The sequence below is a fragment of the Sceloporus undulatus genome, chromosome 1 (genome assembly GCF_019175285.1).
Source record: "Sceloporus undulatus isolate JIND9_A2432 ecotype Alabama chromosome 1, SceUnd_v1.1, whole genome shotgun sequence".
Lineage (NCBI taxonomy): Eukaryota > Metazoa > Chordata > Lepidosauria > Squamata > Phrynosomatidae > Sceloporus > Sceloporus undulatus.
Genome location: NC_056522.1, coordinates 279,436,100 through 279,460,725, shown reverse-complemented (window position 1 = coordinate 279,460,725; position 24,626 = coordinate 279,436,100). Strand labels below are relative to the sequence as shown.

Genomic DNA, 24,626 nt, shown 5'->3' with positions numbered 1-24,626 from the left:
GTCACTGGGAACTGACTGATGGCTTCAGAAAATAAATTCAGTGATAAATCCTGACAATACTTCATTTATATGGTGGCTGGGAAGCAGACATGGTATCTGAACTTTATAGGACAGCAGAAAATTACTTGATGTCTCTAACCTCATCCAGCCCAATATCTAGATTCCTAATCAGGAACAAATCCAAAGTTCCTCCAACTGCATGAATGGGAGGGTTTTCCACAATTTCCAAATAAGAAACTTCCAGAAAGGAGAAAAAATCTGAGAAAATGAAGTATCTCTATGGCAATTTAAGTCCCCACAAATAATATGAACAGGATTTAAAGACACAAATGTAGATAACCACTCTTGAAAATTCTTCTATTCCCGGGGGGGGGGGGGGTTTGCTATAAATGTCCTTAAGCATATATCACATCACCTAGTAGAAGCTTGTAAAAAGCCACCATCTGGCGTTTGGCTTTGGGCACGCCTGAGCTCTCCTCCTCCTCAACCCAGCCCTCAGAGCCGGCGGCGGCGGCGTGGGTCCTCCAAACTCAGCCTGAGACTACAAAAACCCTCCACCAACACCTGCTCTGAGAAGAACCCAGCAGCAGAGGAAGAGTTCTGGCATTTGGCCTTGGGCACGCCTGAGCTCTCCTCCTCCTCACCCCAGCCCTCGGAGCCAGAGGCGGCGTGGATTTTTGTTTTTTGTTTTTTTCCCCTCCCCCATATGGAAATTATTTTAACTCTTTTAAGTCATTTGTGCTTTTAGCAAGGTTATTGTATAAAGGGTATTATATATGGTTATTGTTGTTGGACCTACTTGATCATACCTGAATCTTTTTAACTTTTAACTTATAAAATCATTTTACTATATACATTTTTTACTAAACCAAAATTGATAGGACATATTAGATATAATAGTCTCATGTGTAAAAAGCCACCTGCAGAACAAACATGAGTCTGCTTTAGGCAAGTAGGGAAAGAAATTGTGATAAGAGTTGTTCCGTCTTTTCCCCTAACATTCAGCTACAAAAGATTAGCATGTATGGGAAGCCAAATTAATAGTCTTCTAAATGTATCTACAATGCACTAAAGTTCCACTTTCATTTGCATAGCTTCTTATAAAACATTTGAAGATTTTCTCAGATATTTAGACCATGAAAAACAACAAGCATATACAAATGTGTAGTCCAGTCTGATGATGATGTATGCTGTGTATAATGTTCCAAGGTCAGATATGAATGCTAATAGGTCTTCTGATCCTGGGGATAATGCAGCCAGTTGACAGTACAGTGCACCCACATTTTACGGGGATGTGACATACGCAGCTTTCAGCATACGCTGAAAGCCATGCCAGAAAAGCTCTTTGCGTGCCTTGGAAGAAATAATGGGGTGTGTGCCCATGGCATGTGTGTGCTGCTGTGCGGCTGCATGCCACAGGCATGAGCCCCATTACTTCTAATGGGGCTCCACCACACACGGATTTCCCCTTACGCTTAGGGATCTGGAATGGATCCTCATGTAAGGGAAGGGCACACTGGATTGCACTGCAAGTTAGACACTAGATAGGAAAAGGTAGGAGCCAGGAAGATATGTAAAATACAGTTGCATAGTATTTCTAGTTTAAAGACTTGTATAGTGCCTTTCAGTTTGAAAAAGTTTGCAGGGTGTCCACAAGAAAATGTTAATAATAATAATAAATTTTATTTATATTTCCCGCCTCTCCCTGTGGATTGAGGCAGGATTACAACCTGAATAAAATTAAAATACTGTAAATGACCAGCAACAAGCAATATTTGTGTTTTTAACTTTAAAAGGATCACTATGGCCCGTTATAGATGGGCCATATAGTACGTGCGGAGCGCGTACTAGGGTTAGGAAGGGGCGGTACTTCCGCACCCCTGTAACCCTAGTGCACACTCTGCGCGCACAAAATGGCAGCAGCCATTCCACACGGACGACGCCATGACGACGTCACGACCGTTCCGCCTCTATACAGGGCAGCGCAGACGTGACGTCGTCGCTCCGCGCCAGGGCGCTTAGTGTGCCCTTAGCGCAGAGCAGGAAGGAGCTCCGTTTCGGAGCTCCTTCCTGGTTTGCGCCGCTGGGCGCAGCCTTCGCACGGCTGTGCCCAGTGGCGCAAAGGAGTAAAGGGCCAAGTGGCCCCTTTCTCCTCCTCCCCGCTGCCGCGGGGTGTCCTTGGGGCTTGAAGCCCCAAGGACACACCTTTCCAGGCTGCGGGGAAGCGGCCTTTTGCCGCTTCCCCGCAGCCCGGGAAGCAGCAGATCGGGGCCTCAGCGGCTGCCGGTCTAGCCACTGAGGCCCCGATACACCGGGGAAAGGGGCGGGTGCAGACCGCTAAAGTTCTGGACAAGCCAAAACCCACAACATATAATACAGAGAAATGTATCCTTTGGTGGGAGTAGAAGAAGGGGACATGCACATAGCCTTATTACATACTATAACTTTCAGAAGTACTGATTATTATTTAAATGTCAGAGTTAAGAACAGGGCCAAATAATCATGTTACTGGTCCAGGAGTAATAATATCTTGAAATACCTGCAGGAAAAAGAAGCAACAAAATGTAATTTTCATCCCTATTGTTTCCTGTACTGAAAATGCTGTTTTCGCTGCAACACCCCCCCCCCCAAATTTTGCACACAACAAATCCCCAGTTACAACATGTGCTGCACAGGAAACAGTATTTTCTATACTGAAATATTATTTTTTGTGCATAAAGTACTGTTTTCTTTGTGTGTGTGTGTGTGGGCGCGCGCGCGCACACACACACACACACACACACAATCACATGCAAACTTTGCACAGAATAAGTCCTGAACTGCAAATAATCTTTGAAAACTGCAAAGTTTTCAAAGATTTTTCATAGTAGGAAGAAAAATGTTTAAAGTACTTATTGTTTCCTTTCAGAATTCAGTTAATGAAGAATTACATTCCTGTTCTCAACAAATGAGTAACTTAAAAAAAAAACACTTTACAAATATTTTCAAAAATTGTTTTCATCACTAGTAAAAAAACTACAAAAACAGTTCCAGGCCGAGTTTTTTTCATTACAGATACATTTCACACTCGGAGCCACGGTATTCTGTAAGTATTCCCATTGCTAACCTTTCAAGAAACATTTCACAAAGGCATATGAAATCAAAGAAGGAAAATCTTGGAAGGGAAGACAGCAGATTTCTGTGTTTTGGATGATCTAGAACAGAATTTGCATAGGGAGGGCAGCGTGTAGAAAGGATCCATTCTCATGTCCTGTTCTCCAGCTTTCCTTCTTCCACAGTACACTTGCAATGGAAAAGAATTAATTGAGAGGCTTGTGGCTGAGAAATTCAGGAAGCTGGATTCCAGTGGTGGTCGCATGTGGCCCACACACCAGAGTTACTCATATTTGCACTGTGGGACAACTAAAAGGCAGAAAACATGGATAGGGATAGGCAGTAATATTTGCAAAACATTGACTGCAGAGCTATTTACCATGTTACTTTTTTCCACACACAACACACCTGTGGTGTTAGACATGATATTTTCCAGATGCTTATGCCATCCTACAGATATCACCCCCCACAAATAAAAAATGTTCCCTAGTCTGAATTTTCAAAGATGTTTCAACTGTAGTAAACTAGTATTAGTTTCTGTAGTTTGCACTATTGCTAATAATTATTTATTTGTCTAAGTATTTTCATCCTGCACTTCAGCCTTAAAGGGATCTCAGCACACATTATAATTTTTAAAATTAAAATAAAAAACAGTGTATGCAATGCAGTATAACAATACAGTTGAAAACAGAAAGCTGAAACCTCAATACAGCTGAAATAAATTTATGGCATAAGGGACAAAAATCTGTAAAACTAAAAAATAGGTATGTGTTGATATTCACAAGAAAAACCACTGAGGAGGCTGTTAATTGAGCTTGCCAGGACAGAGAGTTTCACAGCATGAGTACCAGCTGGTCTGCTTCACTGGTAGTGATATGTGGAGCAGTCTCAGATGATAGTCCATTTATTGGGGTAGACCTATATTGGAGGAAGTGGTTCTTCAAATAATCTGGGTTCAAACTAGTTGGTGCTATGTAGGTAACAATCAGCCTGGAAATGAATGGACAGCGAGTGAGGGTAGAATAAAACTGGAATGCATTTTTACTCTCTGCCAACCGTTGTATTTCGTAAAGTAAATTCTGTAAGGAACTCACTAATTAGATGTTCTTGATAGGATTGCACTTTTCTCACATTTTGAATAGTGGTACTCCCTGCTTATATTTAATATGAATAAACAGATGGGATACAGCCCATCATTAAAAATGTAAAATTGTAAGAAAGACATTTACCATGTGTTTTTAGCTAATAGAAGCGAGCTACAATCAAAACTAATAAAGCCAATTGTTCTTGAGATAATAGCCCAGTCGTTATTGTTTGTAATCAAAAGTAAGTCCCATCGCATTACACTTAATGGGATTTACTTGCAAACAAATGTCTGCTTCGCACAGCAAGCTGAGATTGCCACCGGCAACAATAGTTCTGTGGTTGTCAAGAACTTTCTTCCTTAAGTACCAGAGACAGGAAGTTGGCCCAGGATCTCATAAAAAGTGAATAGATTTCTCATTTAATGAGAGGGTCTTCTTACTGTTAGAAGTGATGCCTAAGGCCTCTTTGATCTTAGATATAAGTGTGGAAAAACAGAAAACACCAGAGAAATAACTGAATTTTCTGTCACACACTTGTTGGATTAATCTAACATTTCTTTGACAGGCATAAATTAAAAGTTCAGAACAGCCCTGCAAAGGTATCAGATGTGCCAGGAATCTCACTGCAATTCTCAAAGAAAGCTAAAATACTAAAGGGTAGTGTGGAAGACATGAAATTATCTTGACATAAGAAACATCAGTGATCGCAGCTGTTCAGGTGAATGCGACGGTCAAGAGCACTTGTTATCAGCTTAGGCTGATTCGCCAGCTGCGCCCATACCTGGCCCAGAGGGACCTAGAAACTGTTGTACATGCTCTGGTAACTTCGAGACTGGATTTCTGCAACGTACTCTACATGGGGCAACCCTTATACCAAACTCGGAAGCTGCAAATAGTGCAAAATATGGCAGCCCGGCTGGTCACTGGTGCGTCCAGGACCAGCCATATAACACCAGTTTTAAAAGATCTTCATTGGCTGCCCATTCGCTTCCGAGCTCAATATAAGGTGTTGGTAATTACCTATAAAGCCCTAAATGGCTTGGGCCCAGGATACCTAAAGGACCGCCTCTCCCCATACATTCCGCCTCGCACTCTCAGAACGTCTGGGCAGCAGCTACTGAAGGTGCCTAGGGCTAGGTTGGCCTCCACTACTCGGAGGTCGTTCTCCATAGCTGCCCCAGCCCTTTGGAATGCGCTGCCCACAGAGCTCCGCTCGTCCACCACCCTGGCCCACTTTAGGAAGGACCTCAAAACCTTCCTATTCCAACAGGCATTCCCCGAGTAAATATCCTGTGGGCCTCCCTCCTCTCTTTCGTGGCCAAGAGGTTGGGCTTTGGGGCTTTACTGTTGGGTTGTTTTAAATATGTTTTTATTGGAACTGTTTGTATTTTAATTATGTTGTGAGCCGCCCTGATCGGAGGAAGGGCGGCATATAAATAAAAATTTTATTTATTATTATTTATTATTATCTAGTATCCAATTTTCTTTTGTCACATTATGTGCATTGCCTACTTCATGGGGCTTGTTCTCTCTGGTGCTGTACAGACGGGCCCTACGGGGTGCCACCATTACGTGCGAGGGGTGGCGCTTCCAGATGTACATACGGGCGCCGCCATTTTGACGTGATGGACACACAACGTCCGCACGTCCCAGCGCCTTTGTGATGCCGCAAGTGCGCCATTGGCATCTTGCTGTGTCATAAAGGCACCACAAGAAGAACCCGCTTTTTGTGGGTTCTTTTTGCTCCGTGATGGAGCCACACGATTTGTCCACCGCAGCTCCCTCATGGAGCAAACCGGGGCGGCAGGAGACCGCCCTTTTTGGGCGGTCTGTATCCCGCCTATATAAGATAGTGTGTATATAGTTTAGAATAGAATCTAACAGTCTGCTTGAATACAGCAGTTTATTAAATGACGCGGTGCCAGGTGGACTATGATTTGAAAGGCCAACGTTCCACATGGAACAAGCAATTCAGCCAACTTTATATAGAATTCTTACAAAGGCATGTAGTGGCAGCAACTGTGCAACAAAAGGCTGTGACAGCCATACAAAATCACTAGCTGTTTCCAAACTATGTACTGTATGTCACACTTCTCCTTTATGTCTTGTTTTGATATTCTAGCCATTATCCTACCAAAAGAATAAGAAGTTTTGGGAAATGGCTCAGAATGTTTTGTATTTGTTTAACTAATTTGAAATCATTAGGAACTTACAACATTTTCTGTGTCTAAAATTGTTTTCATCAACATGGCTTTACCTCATTTAGGCCTTATGGTCTCTTTCTGACCTTTCTGTGTCAGGCACAGAAGGTTACTTTGGGGATAGAAAGGATGAGAATTCTTCCTGAAGTGAGCGTTCATCACTCCACTACCACAACAGTCCCACACATCCCAACCCATGTTATTCACAAGAGTGCCCATGCTTTCAGAGTTGCAGGTGACTGTTTATTCTGTGAACATCTTGAGAACAATCTGAGCATTACTTTAAAGATGTAGTGTGCAGATGTCATTTTTTTTCTTTATACAAATAATGGCTAAAGAACCCAAACTCTCTCACAATAGCCTGATTCAGACTGGCGCTTTGCGCTGGCCTGGACACATAGTAGGGTTGCCCGGGTGTGGAGCAGCTGCATGCCCTGCAACTCTTCTATGTGGCGGCAGCATAACAATGGCGGCACCCCGTGTACATGGGCGCTGCCATTGTGACATAAGCACCACATGGCGTTTGGTTTTTTGATATATTGTATTTGGTATATTTTTTTTCTTCTTCCTTTTTCTTCTTCTGGGTACTATGTTCTTCTTCCGGCTACTATGTTATGTTGATATTAAATTTATTAATATTGGCTTATTTGAACCTGTGTTGAGGGACTCGGAAAGGGAATTTTTATGAATTTCATTGATTTGTAATACTTTTATATTTTCATTTGATTGCTATTGTATTTATATTGTTTATTGATTTTGTTTTGTTTAAGTATTGGTCAGGGGATTGGGATCTTATTATATTTTCGGTATGGTATTTTCTTACTGCTGTTAGCCACCCGGATTCCCCGTGATTGGATGGGATACAAATCTCAATCTCTCTCTCTCTCTCTCTGTATATATATGTGTGTGTGTATACACACCCACACACACGTCGCTCTATATATGTGTGTGTGTTTGTGTGTGTCACTGCGGCGCACCGTTTAGGGGCTGCGCAGTCCCTGAGGAGCAAAAATGGGCGCCAGCAGACTGCTGTTTCTTGGCAGTCTGTCCTGCACCAAAGTTAGCTGAGTGCAAACTACTTTTGCACCTTTGATTCCATTTGTCACAATTGAAGTATGCTGAACACAAAGGAAGAAAGTGGAAGGAGAGGAGAGAAACTAGGAGATTATAAAAGAAATTTTAAAAGTGGGACACCAGAGGACAATCTGGACTGTCCCTGCCAGACTAGGACAGTGTAGGAGTGTCTTTTGAAGCTGTCAGAAAAAAATTCACAGGCAAGGAGGGGGGGAAATGTGGTTTCTTTTTGCATGCAGGAATGAAAGAAGTTAAAGTAGTTAGATACAGATTAAAGTACCCTTAACCTGCTGAGCTAAGTCTCATTTAAGATTCTTTGGCATTAAGGAAGGAAGGAAAAGATATACCGTATATACTCATGTACAAGTCAACCTCATGTGTAACTCGAGGGAAGGTGTCAGGGTAAAAGTCATGGATTTTGATATGACCTGTGTGGATAAGTCAAGGATAAAACTCAGGGGGCTATAATAAAGGATGGCAAGGGGAAAGCACCACTTCCATCCATCCTTCTCTGGACCTCTCCTGATGACCTGACACCACTTCCCAGATGCTGATGAAGAGGTTTGAAATTTGGATTGGGTAGGAAAGTAAGTGGAGTTAAAAGGGGAGTTTCTTTTAGAAGACTTTTAAATCGAATTGGGAAACTCTTTCACACATACACACACACACACACCCCTACACCTGCTTCCAAGCATGAAGAGTGGGAAAGAGTGGACCATCCCAGCATGCTTGTTTCAGGACCTTTCTAAGCAGTATTAGTATACTGAGCTGTGTATAAGTTGACCCAGGATTTTAGGGTCAGTTTTGGAGCATAAGTTTCTCAACTTATAGTCGAGTATATACTTTTTCCTATTTTTTATAATAATGAGTACCCTGAGGCTTTGGACCAAAGTGGAGATGTTGTACCATATGTAATTTTTCTCTGTTTGTTAGAGGTTCTGGGGAACCTCTATAATCGCAATTGAAAGAAACAAACAAAAGAAACATTTTCCCAAGAAGAGGCCAAACTAGGAAGAGAGTTAGCATTAAATAGGTAAACTGTTTCTGGGAATGCAAACAGGTTATCTCCTGAATTTAAATCTAGGTACAGTACGCCCACGTTATACGTGGGTGCGCTATACGCAGCTTTGAGTTTATGCGCAAAGCCACATAGAGCTGCGTGGGAGTGCACAGGGCACAAGGGGCGGCACATCCCATGAATGAATGAGCACTTGAATGGGGCTCGAGCATACGTGATATTTGGCTTACGTGGGGGGGGGGCATAATGGATCCCCCGAGTAAGCCAAGGGCACACTGTACATTGCACTGCTTCAGTACGACACAATGCATTGCAACTAAACATGCAAGCATTTTTAGCCATGATCAAATGTGATATTTGTTCCACTTTAACAGATTTTCATTTTTGTTTTCTGTCTCTTCTTTTTCATCCCAATTCCCATTTTCTCTAGCTGCAGAATTCCCTAAAAAGTGATTTGTGCCTTGATCAGGGTCCCGACACAGAAAATATTCCAATCATGTATATCTGCCATGGAATGACACCGCAGGTTAGTGAGACTAATGATCTTGTATCTTACTGCTGCTTTTAGTAGGATGTGTGGGTTGAACCATGCTGTAAGTGAGAGTTATTGCTTTTTTTCCTACTTCTTCTAGTACAATACCTCCTTAGGCTGTTTATTAGATATCTTTGAATGAACAGAAACATTAACTGTGCCATGATGTTGAGGATCAGAGGTTTATTAATTAGAGACTTGTCAAGAACTCTCATGTATTCAGTCTCATAGAATTTGAACAAAAGAATGAAGTAGAGCTATATTTGCCCACAATAACTGGCAAAGACATTTATTGTTACTCTGTTAAAGCAAGCTCCCCAGTTTTCCAATAAATATGTTCTAGCTTGTGCTATGTAAATGGACAATGTAGCTCTTTTCAGTGTAGTGCTACAAAGTTGGCAAGGTTCCAAAACCAAATGCAGGAGTTGCTAAATCCAGTTTAACTCTAGCAAAGTGAAAACACCTGCTAGTGTGGTTGCAGAGTATTACAGTTTGGTGCAAGAGGTTATGCAACATCTTGAACCAGCAGTTGTGTGACCAATTGTACAGCTTCTTGCACAATTGTGTGTAAAATTTGCACATTTACTTGTGCAATAAAAGTGTATTTGATACCACTTTTGCACATTTTTTTTTAAATGTAACTGCTAGTACAAAGAGTCAATGACAGAACTGGAAACAGGTCTAAGGTTTGGTACTTAACTTTATTATTTATTTTATTTACATATTTCATTTCGTTTCTATGCTGAATTTCTCCCAGAAAGGGACCCATGGTGGTTCACAGATAAAAACATTTAAAAATCTTCACAATAAAAATTTCAAAAACAATTAAAATAATCTAACTTTAAATAGTGTAAAGTTATACACACACACACACACACACATCAGTTAAAAAGCACAACTAAAGCACACACTCCATATAAAGCCACCCCGACATGATTATATATTAAAAGTTTGCCATCTTAGCTTGCTGGCAAAAGAACAAAGGGGGAAAAAAGGAGGGAGGAGGCCAGCTTAACCTCACATGGAAGGGAGTTTAAGAGGGTGGGCCTGTGATGGTGGCAGGACAAAGAGAAAGCCTGAAGAAAGACCTTAGTGGTCTGGCAGGTTCATGTGCGGAGGTACATTTCTTCAAATAATATGGACCTAAGCCATATGGATTTAGCAGTGTGCCCTGCTATAGAAGCATTGCATAGAATTGATCTTGGTATGCTATTCTAACAGAGCCAGCATAGTGTAGTGGTTTGAATGTTGGACTATGATACTGGGAAAGCAGGGTTCAAATCCCTGTTCAGCCATGGAAACCCACTGGGTGACCTTGCTTGAGTCACTTTCTGTCAGAGGAAGTCAAGGGCCAACTCTCTCTGGACAACTCTCTCTGCTAAGAAAGCCCCATGAAAGGTTTGCCTTAGGGCACCATGTGTCAGAAATGATTTGAAGGCACACAACAATGTTATTCTAGCCACACCCTGTGTGACCTATCTGAAATGTACCATTGACCATCAGGATGTAGAAAATTGTGAACAGTTTTGAGGTATTTTCAACCCACCAGATGTTTTTGAATGTAGGTTCAATAATTCCTTATTGAATTATGCTGATGAGACTTCTGAAAGTGAAGTCCAAAACATTTGGAAGATCAAAGGTTCTCCAGCTTTGAAACAAGCAGTGGACAAGGTTGGATGAGATTCAAAGGTCTATCAGGGATAATAGGTTTGTTTCCAAAGAATTGCACCCAGTTTACAATACATAGCATCACCAATTTATTTAGCTGAAATCAGATACATGATCCATTGTCATGAACAGAGGTTACAGCAGTCATGCAATGGGACTCACATGTGGCTTTTATTCCGTAGCAATTTTGTTAAAATTTGAACAACTGAAATACAAAAGACAGCATAAGTAAGTCAAGACCAATACAAATGTGCTATAAGTGCATGTGTGATGCAATCAGCAGTATGACTGATACATATGTTTTACTGTTACATAGGTAATATCTTCACTTTACCTTTTAAATCTGTGAATTTGGGTAAACAATACTTATATACTAAATTGCATATATAGTAGCATATCATTTTTCCCTATTTTGTTACTTAAAGAGTTGGCATGATGATTACTGTTGGTATGGATCAATAAATCTGTTTTTATTTAAAAACCTTGTTGTGATTCTAGATCAGCTTAGAGTAATGTACACTAAGTGGCATCTCCTGCCCAACTCCCTAATCCTTCTTTACCTAGGCAGTAGCCACTTTGAGTAAAAGAGGTCTGTTCTCCTGTCAGTCGCAATGCAGGAGACTGACATTTCCATACACACTCCTCCTGCAGTAATCTGTGGTGTGAGGAGGAATTGTGAGATTGTTCCTGTCTCTGATTGTCACACAAGAGCTCACTGGTGGTAGAGGTGGAAACATCAGACTGCTGCATACTGACTGACAGAAGAACAAACCTCTATTGCTCACAGAGGTTGTTGTGTAAGATGGGATTGGGGAACTCTTGCACTCCCTACTTATTATTGTCATGATTGTGAATACATAGGGATCATGAATAGAAATCAGTTATGAATGTATAACTTTCTGCAAAGTAGGTTCATGATGTTTGATAATAAACCAAAGTGGTGGAGAATTATTAAAAATGGCCTTTCTCTGTATGGAGGAGTACTGGATACTCAATTTTATATTGCTGAAATTTGGTAGTGCATGAAAGGGTGTGTGTCTTTCACCCAGAGGAGTTAGTCTTCTTTTACTGACAGCCTTTAATATTGATCACTCTAGTGAGAACATGCTTGAGTAAATTATGAATGATGTAGAGAGATGTATCAGAGAGCCTCATCTATCCTGCTGATGTCCTGAACAGGCTGGAGCTTGTCCTCCCTCTTTCTCCACCCTTCACACCTATAATTATATTAATAACCAGCATTTGCCTACAGGAGATATTTAAAAAATGGCCTTCAGTATTTTCCCATAACAAACTCCCTCATTGACAAATGACAGAGAGTCATTATTCTTGCCTGTCTCAGAATATTCTATAACTCTGTTTTGATGTATCATTCATCTAACGCAGGGATGCTAGAAACTCACTGTTGCAGCTCTAAACTAGCAAATTTTAATTAAATATGATGGCACATGGCACACATATATACACAAAAGCTTCCTTCAGAATTAGCATCATTGCATAGGACTGTTTTAGAACCAAACACAACCTGAATGACATTTTGCTAAAATATTTTGCAGACTAGTGTTCTACAGCTTGTTTTCATTTGCTAAAGTTTAATTCCATGCTCTTCCTAGTCCTTTACACAAACCTATAAACACAACATTCATTTCCTACATAGGAACAGGGAAGCAGACCTTGGTGCATTGATGAGAACCTGCTGCTGTGGATCAAGGAATACAGTCAGTCCTTCATATCTATGGATTCTGCATTCATGGATTCAAAAATTCACAGCTTGAAAATATATTTTTTTTAAAATCCAGAAAGCAAATCTTGCCTTTGCCATTTTATATAAGATACACCATTTTACTATGCTATTGTATATAATGGGTCTCGAGCACCCATGGATTGTAATATCCACAGGGCATTCTGGAACCAAATCCCAGTGGGCCCACTGCAACTATACCAAGAAAAAAAAACTTTGTCCAGTTCATCATGAAGTGATGAGACAGTATTGTTGTATGGCAGGTGTGAAGAAGTTATGGTCCTCCAAATGTTGTTGGGCTACAACTCCCAGCATTCTTAACTATTGGCCATTCTGGTTGGGCATGATAAGAATTGAAGTTCAATAGCATCTGGAAAAGCATATCTGCAGGACTTCTGTACAGAATGGCAAAGTCATTTATTTTTCTGTGCTGATGTAGGCCCGAATACTGTAGTTTCATCACACCCACCCAGTTTAGGGCCTTTGGAGGCCCAGCATGGTGTAGCGATTTGAGTGTTGGAATCAGATGACCAACATTCAGTTCCCTGCTTGAGCACAAAAACCCACTAGGTGACTTTTGGCAAGTCACACTCTCTCAGCCTTAGAGAATGGCAATGGTAACCCCGCTCTGAGGAAACTTGCCAAGAAAACCCTATGCTAATTTTGCTTTAGAGTTTGACTTGGAGGCACACAACAATAAGAGAACCCTATGGAATTAATGGTGTTGCCATAGGTTCACCAGAGAGTACATACACATATACATTGCTTCATTTCTTGAAGGGTGAGTTAACACATAAGGAAATCTTATTGACTCTATGGGTTTTCCTTAATTGGGACTCTAACAATTGGGTATAGGCTCTAGGATGAATACAGTGCACCCTTTCTTTATGCAAAGAATCCGTTCCGGACCCCTCCCCCCATAAAGAAAAAAATGTATATGCTAGAGCCCCATCAGAAGTAATGGGGCTTTTGCCCGTGGCACGCCCCATTACTTCTTCCAGGCGCACTGAGGCTTCTTCCGGCGCAGGCTTCCAGCATATGCTGGAATCCACTTATGGCATTAAGCCAAGCCCTTCCTCCAGTCCATCTGCCTTGGTCCAGGCCTCGGAGGTGGAAAAGATCTGCTGGACCTGATCCTATTCCCCACCACCACTCCCTTCTCCTTTTGTGTCGTGTCTTTTAGATTGTAAGCCTGAGGGCAGGGAACCGTCTGACTAAAAAAAAAAATTGATGTACAGCGCTGTGTAAACTTAAAGTGCTTTATAAATAAAGGTTAATAATAATAATTATGGCATACCCATGTATAACGCGGGTACACTGTATACACATGACAGTATTGCAAAGGAAATAGAGTAGTCAGTTCCCTTCCGTTTGGTATCAGAGATCAATGGCTGGTATGTGTAAATTTCTTTATACATGTAGTTCCTTTTTACACATATAAGTTCACTTGCACATGTGGTTGTTCTGTTTTCTTTTACCATTACATAGTGCCCATATTTAGTTCACATTGAAGTGAATGGAGTCCCACCAATGTGACCACTGAACATGTACTTTCACATTATTGGGTGGTGTGTCATTCTTCGTTGTAACCTTCAATGTGCCTCCTCATTCACTAGGATTGAGATGGCTTCTGCAATATTTCCCAGTGCACAAGAGAACAACAAGAAAGCACATGGGCAGATACACCATTGGTTGCAATAAGTGGGTATTTAACAAAAGAATGATGTAATGCAACCACCAATTCCCTGTGTGACTGTAGATTTACATTCTGTTAGCATACTGTAGAATCTTAGCTAACATCTTAGTCAATATTATATGAATTAAAAACCAGTTAGGTAAGTATTTATTTATTTATTTATTTATTTTAGATACTTTAGGTCTATATATATCATCATCATCATCATAATCATCATCATCAAACAAGCAAGAATGGGGGGTACATCTGTGAGACTGTTTTAAATTATTGTGAGCTGCCTTTAATCCAATGCTGGATATAAATTAAATTACATTAAAAATAAATAAATGAATAAATAAAATGAGGGGTGCTGAACACATGGGCAAACTAAAAAGTTTCCCCCAGCTTAGCAACTTCTGCCTGCTGTTCCTGTAGGAAACTGGGGTCCTTCTGATATTGTTGATGCTGGGCAAATATTCCTGTCATTAAATGGTCAGGCTAGCTATGATAGAAGTTGTAGATCAGCAGTCTCTAGAGGGTTCAATGTTCCTCAGCCCTGCTCTACTAGATACAAATGTGTGTTTGTATATGCCTGTAGAGAAGTCATTATGAATCACGTTGTACTTATGTGAAGCCACAGTAACCTCTGTAGCTAAAGCTCGTGGGGTAAATGCTGCATTTTACAATTTAATCTGCTAATTGTTTTTGATTGTAATCTGTGTGCAACCTATTTCACACTGATCCCACCCCCCACCCCCCGGCTGTGAGTAAAGACTGTTGGTGGTTGCTTGGCTGTTGGATAAAAGTAGTCCAGGTCATCTTTTTCTTGAGAATTTCATACTTACATATTATATATACATGTATTTTGGTTTTTCAGAATTTTCAGGTGTGCAGATCTGGTGAGGTAGAAAGCATTTTAGGAATGTTCCTGGGATCTGGTCTTTTTATACCACTTTCAGACCTATTCTGGAAATAAATGAAGCATTTCCTTCAGGATGGGTAACCAAAACTCTGGCACAGCCCGGGCATATTCTGGGCCCCTGCATAAGGGAAAAACCCACTGTATATGGTGTGAAGCTGTGTGACCTAAATGTTAAATCATCTGTTAGTGAGTATGGGCCATAAAATCTCAAATAGCTTTTAAAATGTTCTTATAATATGCTGTGGGCTACCAGTATCTAGAATTTTGTCATGAATTTGAGTATGATTTTGCACTTACCTGTGTTACTATGGAAATGTTGGATTCAAAAGAAAAAGTATTTAAGGGTTATTTCTGTGTATCCACAGAAACCACTCATTTTAATTGGTTCTGTATAGCATTGAGAACCGTACTGTTTTATATATTTTTACCACTGTTCTTTTTCTCCAACTGAGGATTTTTTGATTTTGCTAGACAGATTGTAATAGGATCAGAAGACTTAATTTCACCAAAGGAAGAATTTGATTTTTTTAGTTGATGGCTTGAAGTCTCTGTTTATCAGGCAAGCTATTATGATTCCTGTTAATTTTTATTTATTTTTTATTTTATTCTTGCTATTGTATATTCCTTTTATGAGATTCAGCAGAAGATTCAATTTTGGCCATATTTCTATACAGCTCAACCATTTTTAACCCCTTTTTTAATTTGCTGTTCCCAAATTCTGCACACCCTGGACTGTACATTTCCAAATAAACAAACAAACTTCTAGCACTAAACCCAAGATCTTTTCTACCAATATATTTCATTTATTTATTTATTGCCTTAAATTGGACTTGTATATATAAATTAAATATTCTTCAATTTATTTGAACAGAATACAATTCCCTTCAGAGGAATTCAGGCTTTTTGCAGAGTGGAGGATGAAAAACTCCTCAAACTCAACAGAAAAAGGAATCACAGTTTTTACCACAATAATCAAGGATGCACATTATCAAACGTATGTCTGTCCTTCGATTTCGCATGGATTTGCATGACTGTGCGTATTTGGTAGAGGAAAGGTGAATAGATGTGACTTTGTGCAGGAAATTGAAGACATTTAAGCGTTGATCCAAACATGTGAAAATCCACATCAATTTGCATAATACAGTTACTTGTAGACAACCTCTTTGTCAACACTACCTCTAGTCTCTCAGTGCTAGCAGCACGTGTTGGGGAAAGGCTTTGATAAATGCAGGTACAGTAATATTGATGTTTCATCTCTTCCTGCTTGGATGGGGAAATGTTTCCTTGATTGGATGCAGGCACTCAGATGAAAGAACTGAAGGCTGAACAAAATCTGAATGATGGATGAACCTCTCCTACATTCAGGAATCGAAAGCAGTTTGACTCGAAACCTGCAAGAACGAAGTAGAGACAGAAAAAATATTTGTAATAATGGATTCCCACCCTGAAAAATGTGAGGAAACTCAGTCAGGAAAAATAAACAACCTATAAGAATTTTGTGCATTTCCCCCTGCTATTCAATAATCCTGAAGTGTTGTACTGGAATTATTCTAAAGAGAAAAGCATGTGGTTTTTTGTGTGTGTTAAAAAAGGAAACAAACTGTTTCTGTACAGAAAAGCTTTGTGTGTGTATGTGTATGTTTTGGAACGGGTTGTCTATTCGTGCTGTCTTGAGTTTCTTGAAACCAACTCCATCCTTGATCCCTTTCAGCCTGTTTTCCGCCCAAGGCATTCCACAGAGACAGCTCTCACAAAGATCTCGAATGACCTTTTACAGGCCAAGGCTAATGGCCTTTACTCTGTTCTCATTCTTCTCGATTTGTCTGCAGCCTTTGACACTGTTGATCACTGTCTCCTAATTGACATACTCTCTGACCTTGGGTTCTCAGACTCTGTTCTTGACTGGTTTAGATCTTACTTGTCTGGCAGATCTTTTGCAGTAGTTGCAGGGGGTCAGACTTCTTCTCCTGTTCCCTTATCTGTTGGAGTTCCCCAGGGCTCTGTTCTGGGTCCCCTTCTGTTTTCTCTCTACACACTGTCCTTAGGAAAACTCATCAGCTCTTTTGGTTTTTCCTACCATCTGTATGCCGATGACACCCAGCTGTATCTTTCTGCCCCTGACCTTTCTCCAAGGCTTGAACAGCAAGTCTCGTCTTGCCTTACAGCTGTCTCACAGTGGATGCGCCATCGGCGTTTGAAGCTCAACATGTCCAAGACGGAGCTTCTTGTCTTTCCTCCTAAGCTCAACCTTCAACACTCCTTTTCTGTCTCTGTGGACAACATTTCCAGTCAACCAGTCCAGCAAGCCCACAGTCTTGGCTTTATCTTTGACTCTTATCTGTCATGTATCCCTCAGATCCAGACCACAGCCAAGGCTTGTAGATTCTTTTTGTACAATATTGCCAAAATCCGACCATATCTCTCCGCCTCTACTGCCAAGATCCTGGTCCATGCCCTAGTGATCTCACGACTTGATTACTGTAACGTCCTCCTGACTGGGCTTCCTTTTTCTCACCTCCGTCCTTTAATCTCTGTCCAGCATTCAGCTGCACGCATTATCACTTCCACCCACCGCTCTGACCACATCTCTCCTGTGTTGGCATCCCTTCACTGGCTCCCTCTCCCTTTCCGCATTCAGTATAAGCTCCTGCTGTCGACATTCAAAGCCCTCCATGGACTGGCCCCTCCTTACTTATCAGACCTTCTTTCTCCTCACCTTCCCACCAGGGCCCTCCGTTCTGGTAGTCAAGGGTTCCTGTCTCAGCCCAGGATTTCCTCTGCCCCATCCCGGATTCGTCCCTTTTCACTTGCTGCCCCTCACTCCTGGAACCTTCTTCCTCCACAAGCAAGAGCCATCACTTCATTAACCAGCTTCAAAACGGAGTTGAAAACCATCCTATTCAGAGAAGCCTTCCCAGGCATCGCTTAATTGTCGCTTACTATCTGATGTTCTGTTGTTGGCTGTTTATCGATCCATTTCCTGTATTGCTATGTACTGTATATGTATTATCCTACTTGTGAGTATGTATTTTCCCTGGATAATGATTAACCTTCCATTTTGAAGCCAAGCCCTCCCTTCAGTCCATCTGCCTTGGTCCAGGCCTCTGAGGTTGAGAGGAACTGCTGGACCTCTTACCCTTTCCCTCCACCACTCCCTTCTCCTTCTGTGTCATGTCTTTTTAGCTTGTAAGCCTGAGGGCAGGGAACCGTCTAACTAAAAGGATTGCATGTACAGCGCTGTGTAAATTTACAGCGCTTCATAAATAAAGGTTAATAATAATAATAATAATAATAATAATAATAATAATAATAATAATAATAATGTGCAAAGAACTCAATTTTTTTATCTAAAGAATAACCCCTTTGCAATTCCTTGGGATGTTTTGAATATATAGTGCTAGTAAGTACTTTTTTTTTACTGCTTATCAGTGAACTAGCACTCCCTAAGCAGTTTACAATGTGTAGGCCAGTTGACATCCCTAGATAGAATCACGGTCTGATCCTGCATAAGACAACCTTTTATGTCATTAAACATTTTACTGCTCTACAAAAGGATGAAAGGCTGAGTCGACCTTGGAGCCCTCCAGGATTAAATTTACAATGTTGTGGCTGCAATACCAACATTTAACTACTGCACCACCAGGGCTCTGGGGCATGGGGAAAATGCATCAGAGGAATATTAGTTTTTTTCCTACAGCAAAACAAAACAAAACAAAACAAAACAAAAAAACCCATAATTGTTTGTCCTTATATGTGAGGATGAAATATTTGGCAATTGACATCCCTAGATAGAACCGTGCATGGTCTGATCCTGCATAAGAAAACTTTTTATGTTATTAACTATTTTGACAGGTGAAACATCAAGTTAGTAAATTGGGCATACATCTTCTTTTACATTAACTGTTGCAAAGAAGCCTTTTCTTTTGGTTAACACCAACCCCCTTGTTTGGAGAATGCTTTTTTAGATTTTTTTGTCTATAATTAATTGAAATAATAATAATAGAGAAACACCTATGGATTCCTGGATGGGACTGGTTGGTGAGTTCAACATTAGACCTTACCGTGGCAAAGCAACTGCCCTGATCAGGACCGTTTGACCATTTAGAAGAGGACTTTTTTTAAAAAGAAAAAAAATCCATTTCTTAGTACCTTGGGCTAACATTGTGAGCACTGTATTTAGTGAGAAATGCTTTTTGGGAACAGATAGAAGACCCAGTATTCTCTATTGAGTCTGCACAGTGTCTCCACAAATGGAGCCCTGGTGGCGCAGTGGGTAAATGCCTGTACTGCAGCCATTTACTCGAAACCACAAGGTTGCGAGTTCAAGACCAGCAAAAGGGCCCAAGCTCGACTCAGGCTTGCATCCTTCCGAGGTCGCTAAAATGAGTACCCAGACTGTTGGGGGGCAAATTAGCTTACTTGCTAATTAGCTTACTTGCTGTTCACCGCTATGATCTTTGGAATAGCGGTATATAAATAAAACAATTATTATTATTATTATTAGTGATCAGATTAGCAGTGAGTAATCTTAGTTCTCTGTCTTCTGTACCTGCCTGAAGGTCATCTAAGGTTTCAGTATAGAAGATATATAGCTGATTTTTTTTAAAAAAGAAATTCTTTTTAAGGACATTTAAAACAAAAAGCAAAAATGAGCCAAGCAGTGATAAAACAAATGAACCATCATTGATATCATGTCAACACTGACCTTCAGCTCTGTCTGATATAGATATGACATTGACATTTATAGTATCCTTAAATGAATTCTGCTGAGCAAAATGTTGTCACTGAGGACTGCTACAAGCTAGAAAGGAGCCCGTCTGTATTGAGCCAGTCTTTGCTTCCTGAAGTCATAACAGTTTCAGTGCATGAGTAGCTAATCAAATCAAAGAGGTTGCTGCGGTTTGGCCATCCAAGCTTATACTTCAACAAAACTCAAGAGAAGAATATGACCTTCTTGGATGCAATCACTTGAGCAGAGGGAATCTCTAAAAGCTTTCTTAAAAACATAGTTTTTCTGTAGGAATTAGTAATTCCTTGATACTTCTGAAAGAGGGAGGAAGTATTTGGCTGAGCTATACAGCCTTGCTTCATAAGATGCTAGAAAGATGTTTGTTTGTTGTTGTTGTTTTTCCTAGCTGGCTCCTTTGGTTTCAGCCAGGAAAGACCACTGGCCTCTGCAAAACACTGGAAAAATTGTATTACAGAATGTGTCTGATGGAGATTGTATCCTTGTGTGCTTGGATCTCTCGTATCATCTGTTCCCCTCATTACATTATTCAAAATGGTGTACACATCTAGGAAACTGTTTCTTTTCTCAGAACTAATTTCAGAATAAGGATAGATATTCAAACCATGAACAAAGGCCCTCTTTGGTATCTCCTTCCCACTTTCTCTGTTTTTACCTTTCTTTTTTTACCACTCTGTTTGCTAAAATGTTTGTGTTTCCAACAACAACAAAAGAAAGAATAATTTCAATGGGAATCAAATGTCTACAAACTGCTAGGGTTCTCTACAAAGGGTCTGCAGCAGAGGTTGATGACTATCAAGGATAAACAGGTCTGCATTGTCCCACCAGGGTGCCTTGGAAGACTACATCCCTACCACTACAACCCCTCAATGAGTTTTTATCCCAATGCCCCTCCAACATGCATCTAGCTTAGATAGGATCTTCTTTTTTTAAAGTCTTTTCAGCAATGCACTGAGATTGACTCCAAGGAGGAGGTTATTTTTAGTGGTCTTCTGTTGCCAGGTAAGATGCTTTTATTTCAGAAAGCTTTCTGGATCTCTGAGGTTGGCAAGTTTTCTCTGGCTGTGTTGCTGTGTTAAGCTATATTATTTTGTTAAATTGTTTTCCTGTCATATTTGTTGTTGCTTGGCCTTTTCTACTGGTTAGTTATACTTCTGTGTATGCTTTACAGTGTTTTATACACATGAGAAGTGAGGTTTAAAGATTTTTAAATAAATAAATAAATATAGGTCACATATGCTTACTTTCCTTGGGCTAAAGCAAGACACATTCATCAACCTGCACAGCACAATATGGAAACCTGTGTACAAATATCTGCATTAGGAATTGTGTAAGCAACACAAATAACTGTAAGACCCTATACTGTGACCATGTCATTGGTCTTCATTTTCAGTACTCTGATTTTATGAGCACTTGAAAAATTGGAGCAGCAGGAGGAAATAATGTCAGTTCATAGCAAATAAAATAAAAATGACAGTTCAGTTTTGAAACAGATAGTAAGGAAATGTCATTCCAAAGACCTGAGAGCAGAGCTGGTCATTTTTCTCTTGTTCCACCTGAATGAGAAAATAAGCTGCAAAATGATATTATTCTAAGTCAGAGGAAATCTCTTCTTTGCCTGTTAATTCCAAAATCACTGCAAGGATACTTCGGCTTTTCTTTTGGTGTATGTAGAAAATACATCAATGTAGATTTCACAACTTCTCTTTGGTTACCTTTTAAAATGATAATTTTAGACTGGAACCTAGTTTATAATTGGAGACAATAGCTCAGCCAAGTCTTCTGAGACTAATTCATTGTGTTTTCATTTTAGGAAGCATTGTGTTTCTCTCTTTTGTAAATTATAAATTATGACAACAGCCAGATTCCACTTTGTTTTCTTTCAGACATCTGTGCACTGAAAAATCCACTTAGTTAAATAGATACTACGAACCATAAAATCTAAAACACATGTGAAAGCATTTTGTTTGCCTAAAATAGCATAGTCATTTCTACTGTGCTGGATTGCTTCCGATGGCTGTACTAGTTACTACTAGTGGTGGACAAAACTTTAGAATAGACTCATTGATTCAACTGGTTTCTTCTAGGTGAGATTAGCAATTGGATTTAGTCTTCAGCAAATTATTTTTGAATGGTAACTTTGGATGGTGTATAGTTTTAAAGGGAACTATGGCCCGTTACAGACCGCCCAAAAGGGGCGGCCTTGGGCCGCTGCCGGTTGCAGCGCGGGGAAGCCGCTGCAGCCAAACCGTGCGACTCCCCCGCGCTGTAAAAAAGGAGTGCAAAAATCGCGCTCCTTCCAGCAACCCGGAAGAGATGTCACAAGTGCCAAAGCGCGCACTCGTGACATCTCTTCCGGGTTTAGACGTCCGGACGCTGCGTGTCCGTTATGTCAAGATGGCCATGCCTGTCTGTATAGGGCGCCGCCATCTTGCCGTACGGAATACGTGCGAGAGGCAAGGCGCATCTGGAAGCGCCGCCCCTCGCGCGTATTCCTGGCGCAACGACGGCGCCGCTTAGGCCCGTCTGTAAGGCGCCTAAAACATGTAAAGTCAAGCAGCATACAAAAAAGGAACATCACTTGTTCAAGAGGGATTAAATAAAAGCACAGTAGTGGCAAAGAAGGAGAGAGAGAGCTGGGACATTTTAAAAGTAAGTGAAAAAGTGGAAGGACAGGGGATTAATCATGACTGGCTCAAATCAAAACAGTTGAAGAGTATGGAGCTTAGTGCACAGCAAAATAAAGCACCTTACTGCTCCTGATTTGAAGACAAATTCAGGCTGCCCTCTGGTTTTATTGCATGGCTTTTGCCCCCAAAACTACTCTAATACTGGTCCCTTAACTCGCTTCAGTGGCCATTTTTCAAAGTTGGGAGCTTTCCGACTTTGAAAAACGGCCACCGAAGTGAGTTCAGGGACCAGTATTGGAGCCAGGCTGTATCTGGATGGCAGTTTTCAGGGCAAAAGCCATGATAAAACTGGGGGACAGCCTGAATTTGGCTTCAAATCATGAGTTCTAAGTCGCTTTATTTTGCTTATTTTGCTAAGCTCCTATATGACAATGTGCCGAACACTTTCAGGGATCAATCACTTAAAAAATGGATATGAAGATATCTAGGGTCCCTGTGAGATCAGCCTTAGAAATGTGTACCTCCAGCGTTGTGTTATTAGTACACAATGAATGCCACTAGCACAGTGGATCATATCATGATTGGTTACTGTGACTCAGTTAAGGGCCATACATCTGCATGATACTGAGGGTCTGGAGCCACCCATTCTCCCTCTGGAGGGAGCCTGCAGCAACCAAACCACGAGGGCTCCCTCCGCTCTGAAAAGAACCCACTAAAAGTGGATTCTTTTTGGTGTGTGTGGAGGATGTCATCAGTGCGCTGTGTTCACGACATGCTCATGATGGAAGCACAGCACTCAGAGGTGTAGATGCGGCACCGAATTTGCTTCACACGTGCGCGTCACGTATGGATGGTGCCACGTAAAGATGGTGCCATCCATCCATATTAGGATTGCAGAGCGTGTGGTTGCAGCGTGCTCTGCAACCCTAATTTTGGCGCTAATACGGCACTTGTGGCCCATCTGTACCGGGCCTGAGTTACCTACCTCTGGTGCCATCTTATCACACACTCCCAAGCTGGCACTAGTTCTCCTTCTCTATGCTAGGGCTGCATTGAGGTTTTTGAAGGCCCTAAGCACTCTTGTTTGTGGCTCTTTGCCTTGCCTCAACATTTTCTGTTTTTTAAAAAAGTTTATTAGAAAGTTAAAAAGTCAGTGCATAAATTACACCAAATAAGACATACAATTACATACAATCACATATATTAGACAGTCCATCACTAACTATCACAAATATCACAACAATAGACAGACAATTTATAAAATATATTTTAAATTTTTGTGGATACAATTATAAAACATCTTTATTTTGATTTTTTGATTTTCCCTATCAATTCATGTAATTTTTTTTGTTACTCCTGTTTTCATAGGCCCTAAAATTTTCATAGACCCTAGGCACTGTACCTAAAGTGCCTAACGGATTAGCATTTTAGCAATAGCATTTATGTTTCTATACCACTTCATAGTGAACTCAGCACTAAGTGATTTACAATCTGTAAGTCAATTGCCCCCAACAAACTGGGTACTCATTTTACCGACCTATGGAAGGATGGAAGGCTGAGTCAATCTGGAGCCCTGCGAGGATTGAATTCACAACCTTGGGGCTACAATACTAGCATTTAACCACTGTGCCACCAGGGATCATCTGCCCTGCTTCATGCAGTTGTCTTTCACAGCAGATTCTGGTGATGATACATTTCATCTAAGTCATCATCATCTTTTTCTAGTTTTAGAAATAATCACTTATACACAGTGCATTGCCTGCTGTAGAGTGCGACCATGCCATTAAAAGATCCAAGTTTAAAATCTGTTTCTGTATGACTTACCATAACAGTACAACCTATGTATCTACGTAAGACTAATATAGCCATATCTAACAACTTTTACAAGAAAGGCTACAATAAATTAAGGGCCAAAAGAACTAGAAATGAAGTTTCAGCTCTCAAAATGTAAAAATGGTGGGAAAGAGAGTTATCTAAATAATGTGTGATGGGCACTTTCCTATTTTAATACATTGGTTGGCTAGTACAATATTGCCTAGTAAAGAAAGTTTTTTTAGTAAGACATTCATAAAATTAAGTGGAAGCAAGGATGAGGGTTAAATTGGGCATGTTATATATCTGGCCTTTCAGTGCTAAAAGAAAGCTTTCAGCACATCACTGCACAAAAGATGAATGTCCCATGTCAGCAACTGATCTAAAGAGAGAGCTACTAGAGTGACTAAAGTGGCATCTTGAAGATC

General features: G+C 40.6%; 1 protein-coding gene across 3 annotated transcripts in view; it reads left to right on the top strand.

The window, feature by feature from the left end:
- GALNT18 (polypeptide N-acetylgalactosaminyltransferase 18) overlaps positions 1-24,626 on the top strand; it is a 418,358-nt gene that overhangs the window by 341,305 nt on the left and 52,427 nt on the right. For all 3 annotated transcript variants that reach the window (XM_042446014.1, XM_042446013.1, XM_042446015.1), the window contains exon 9: positions 8,902-8,997. In XM_042446014.1, the coding sequence (XP_042301948.1) occupies positions 8,902-8,997 (96 nt within the window). The remainder of the gene's footprint in view (positions 1-8,901; positions 8,998-24,626) is intronic.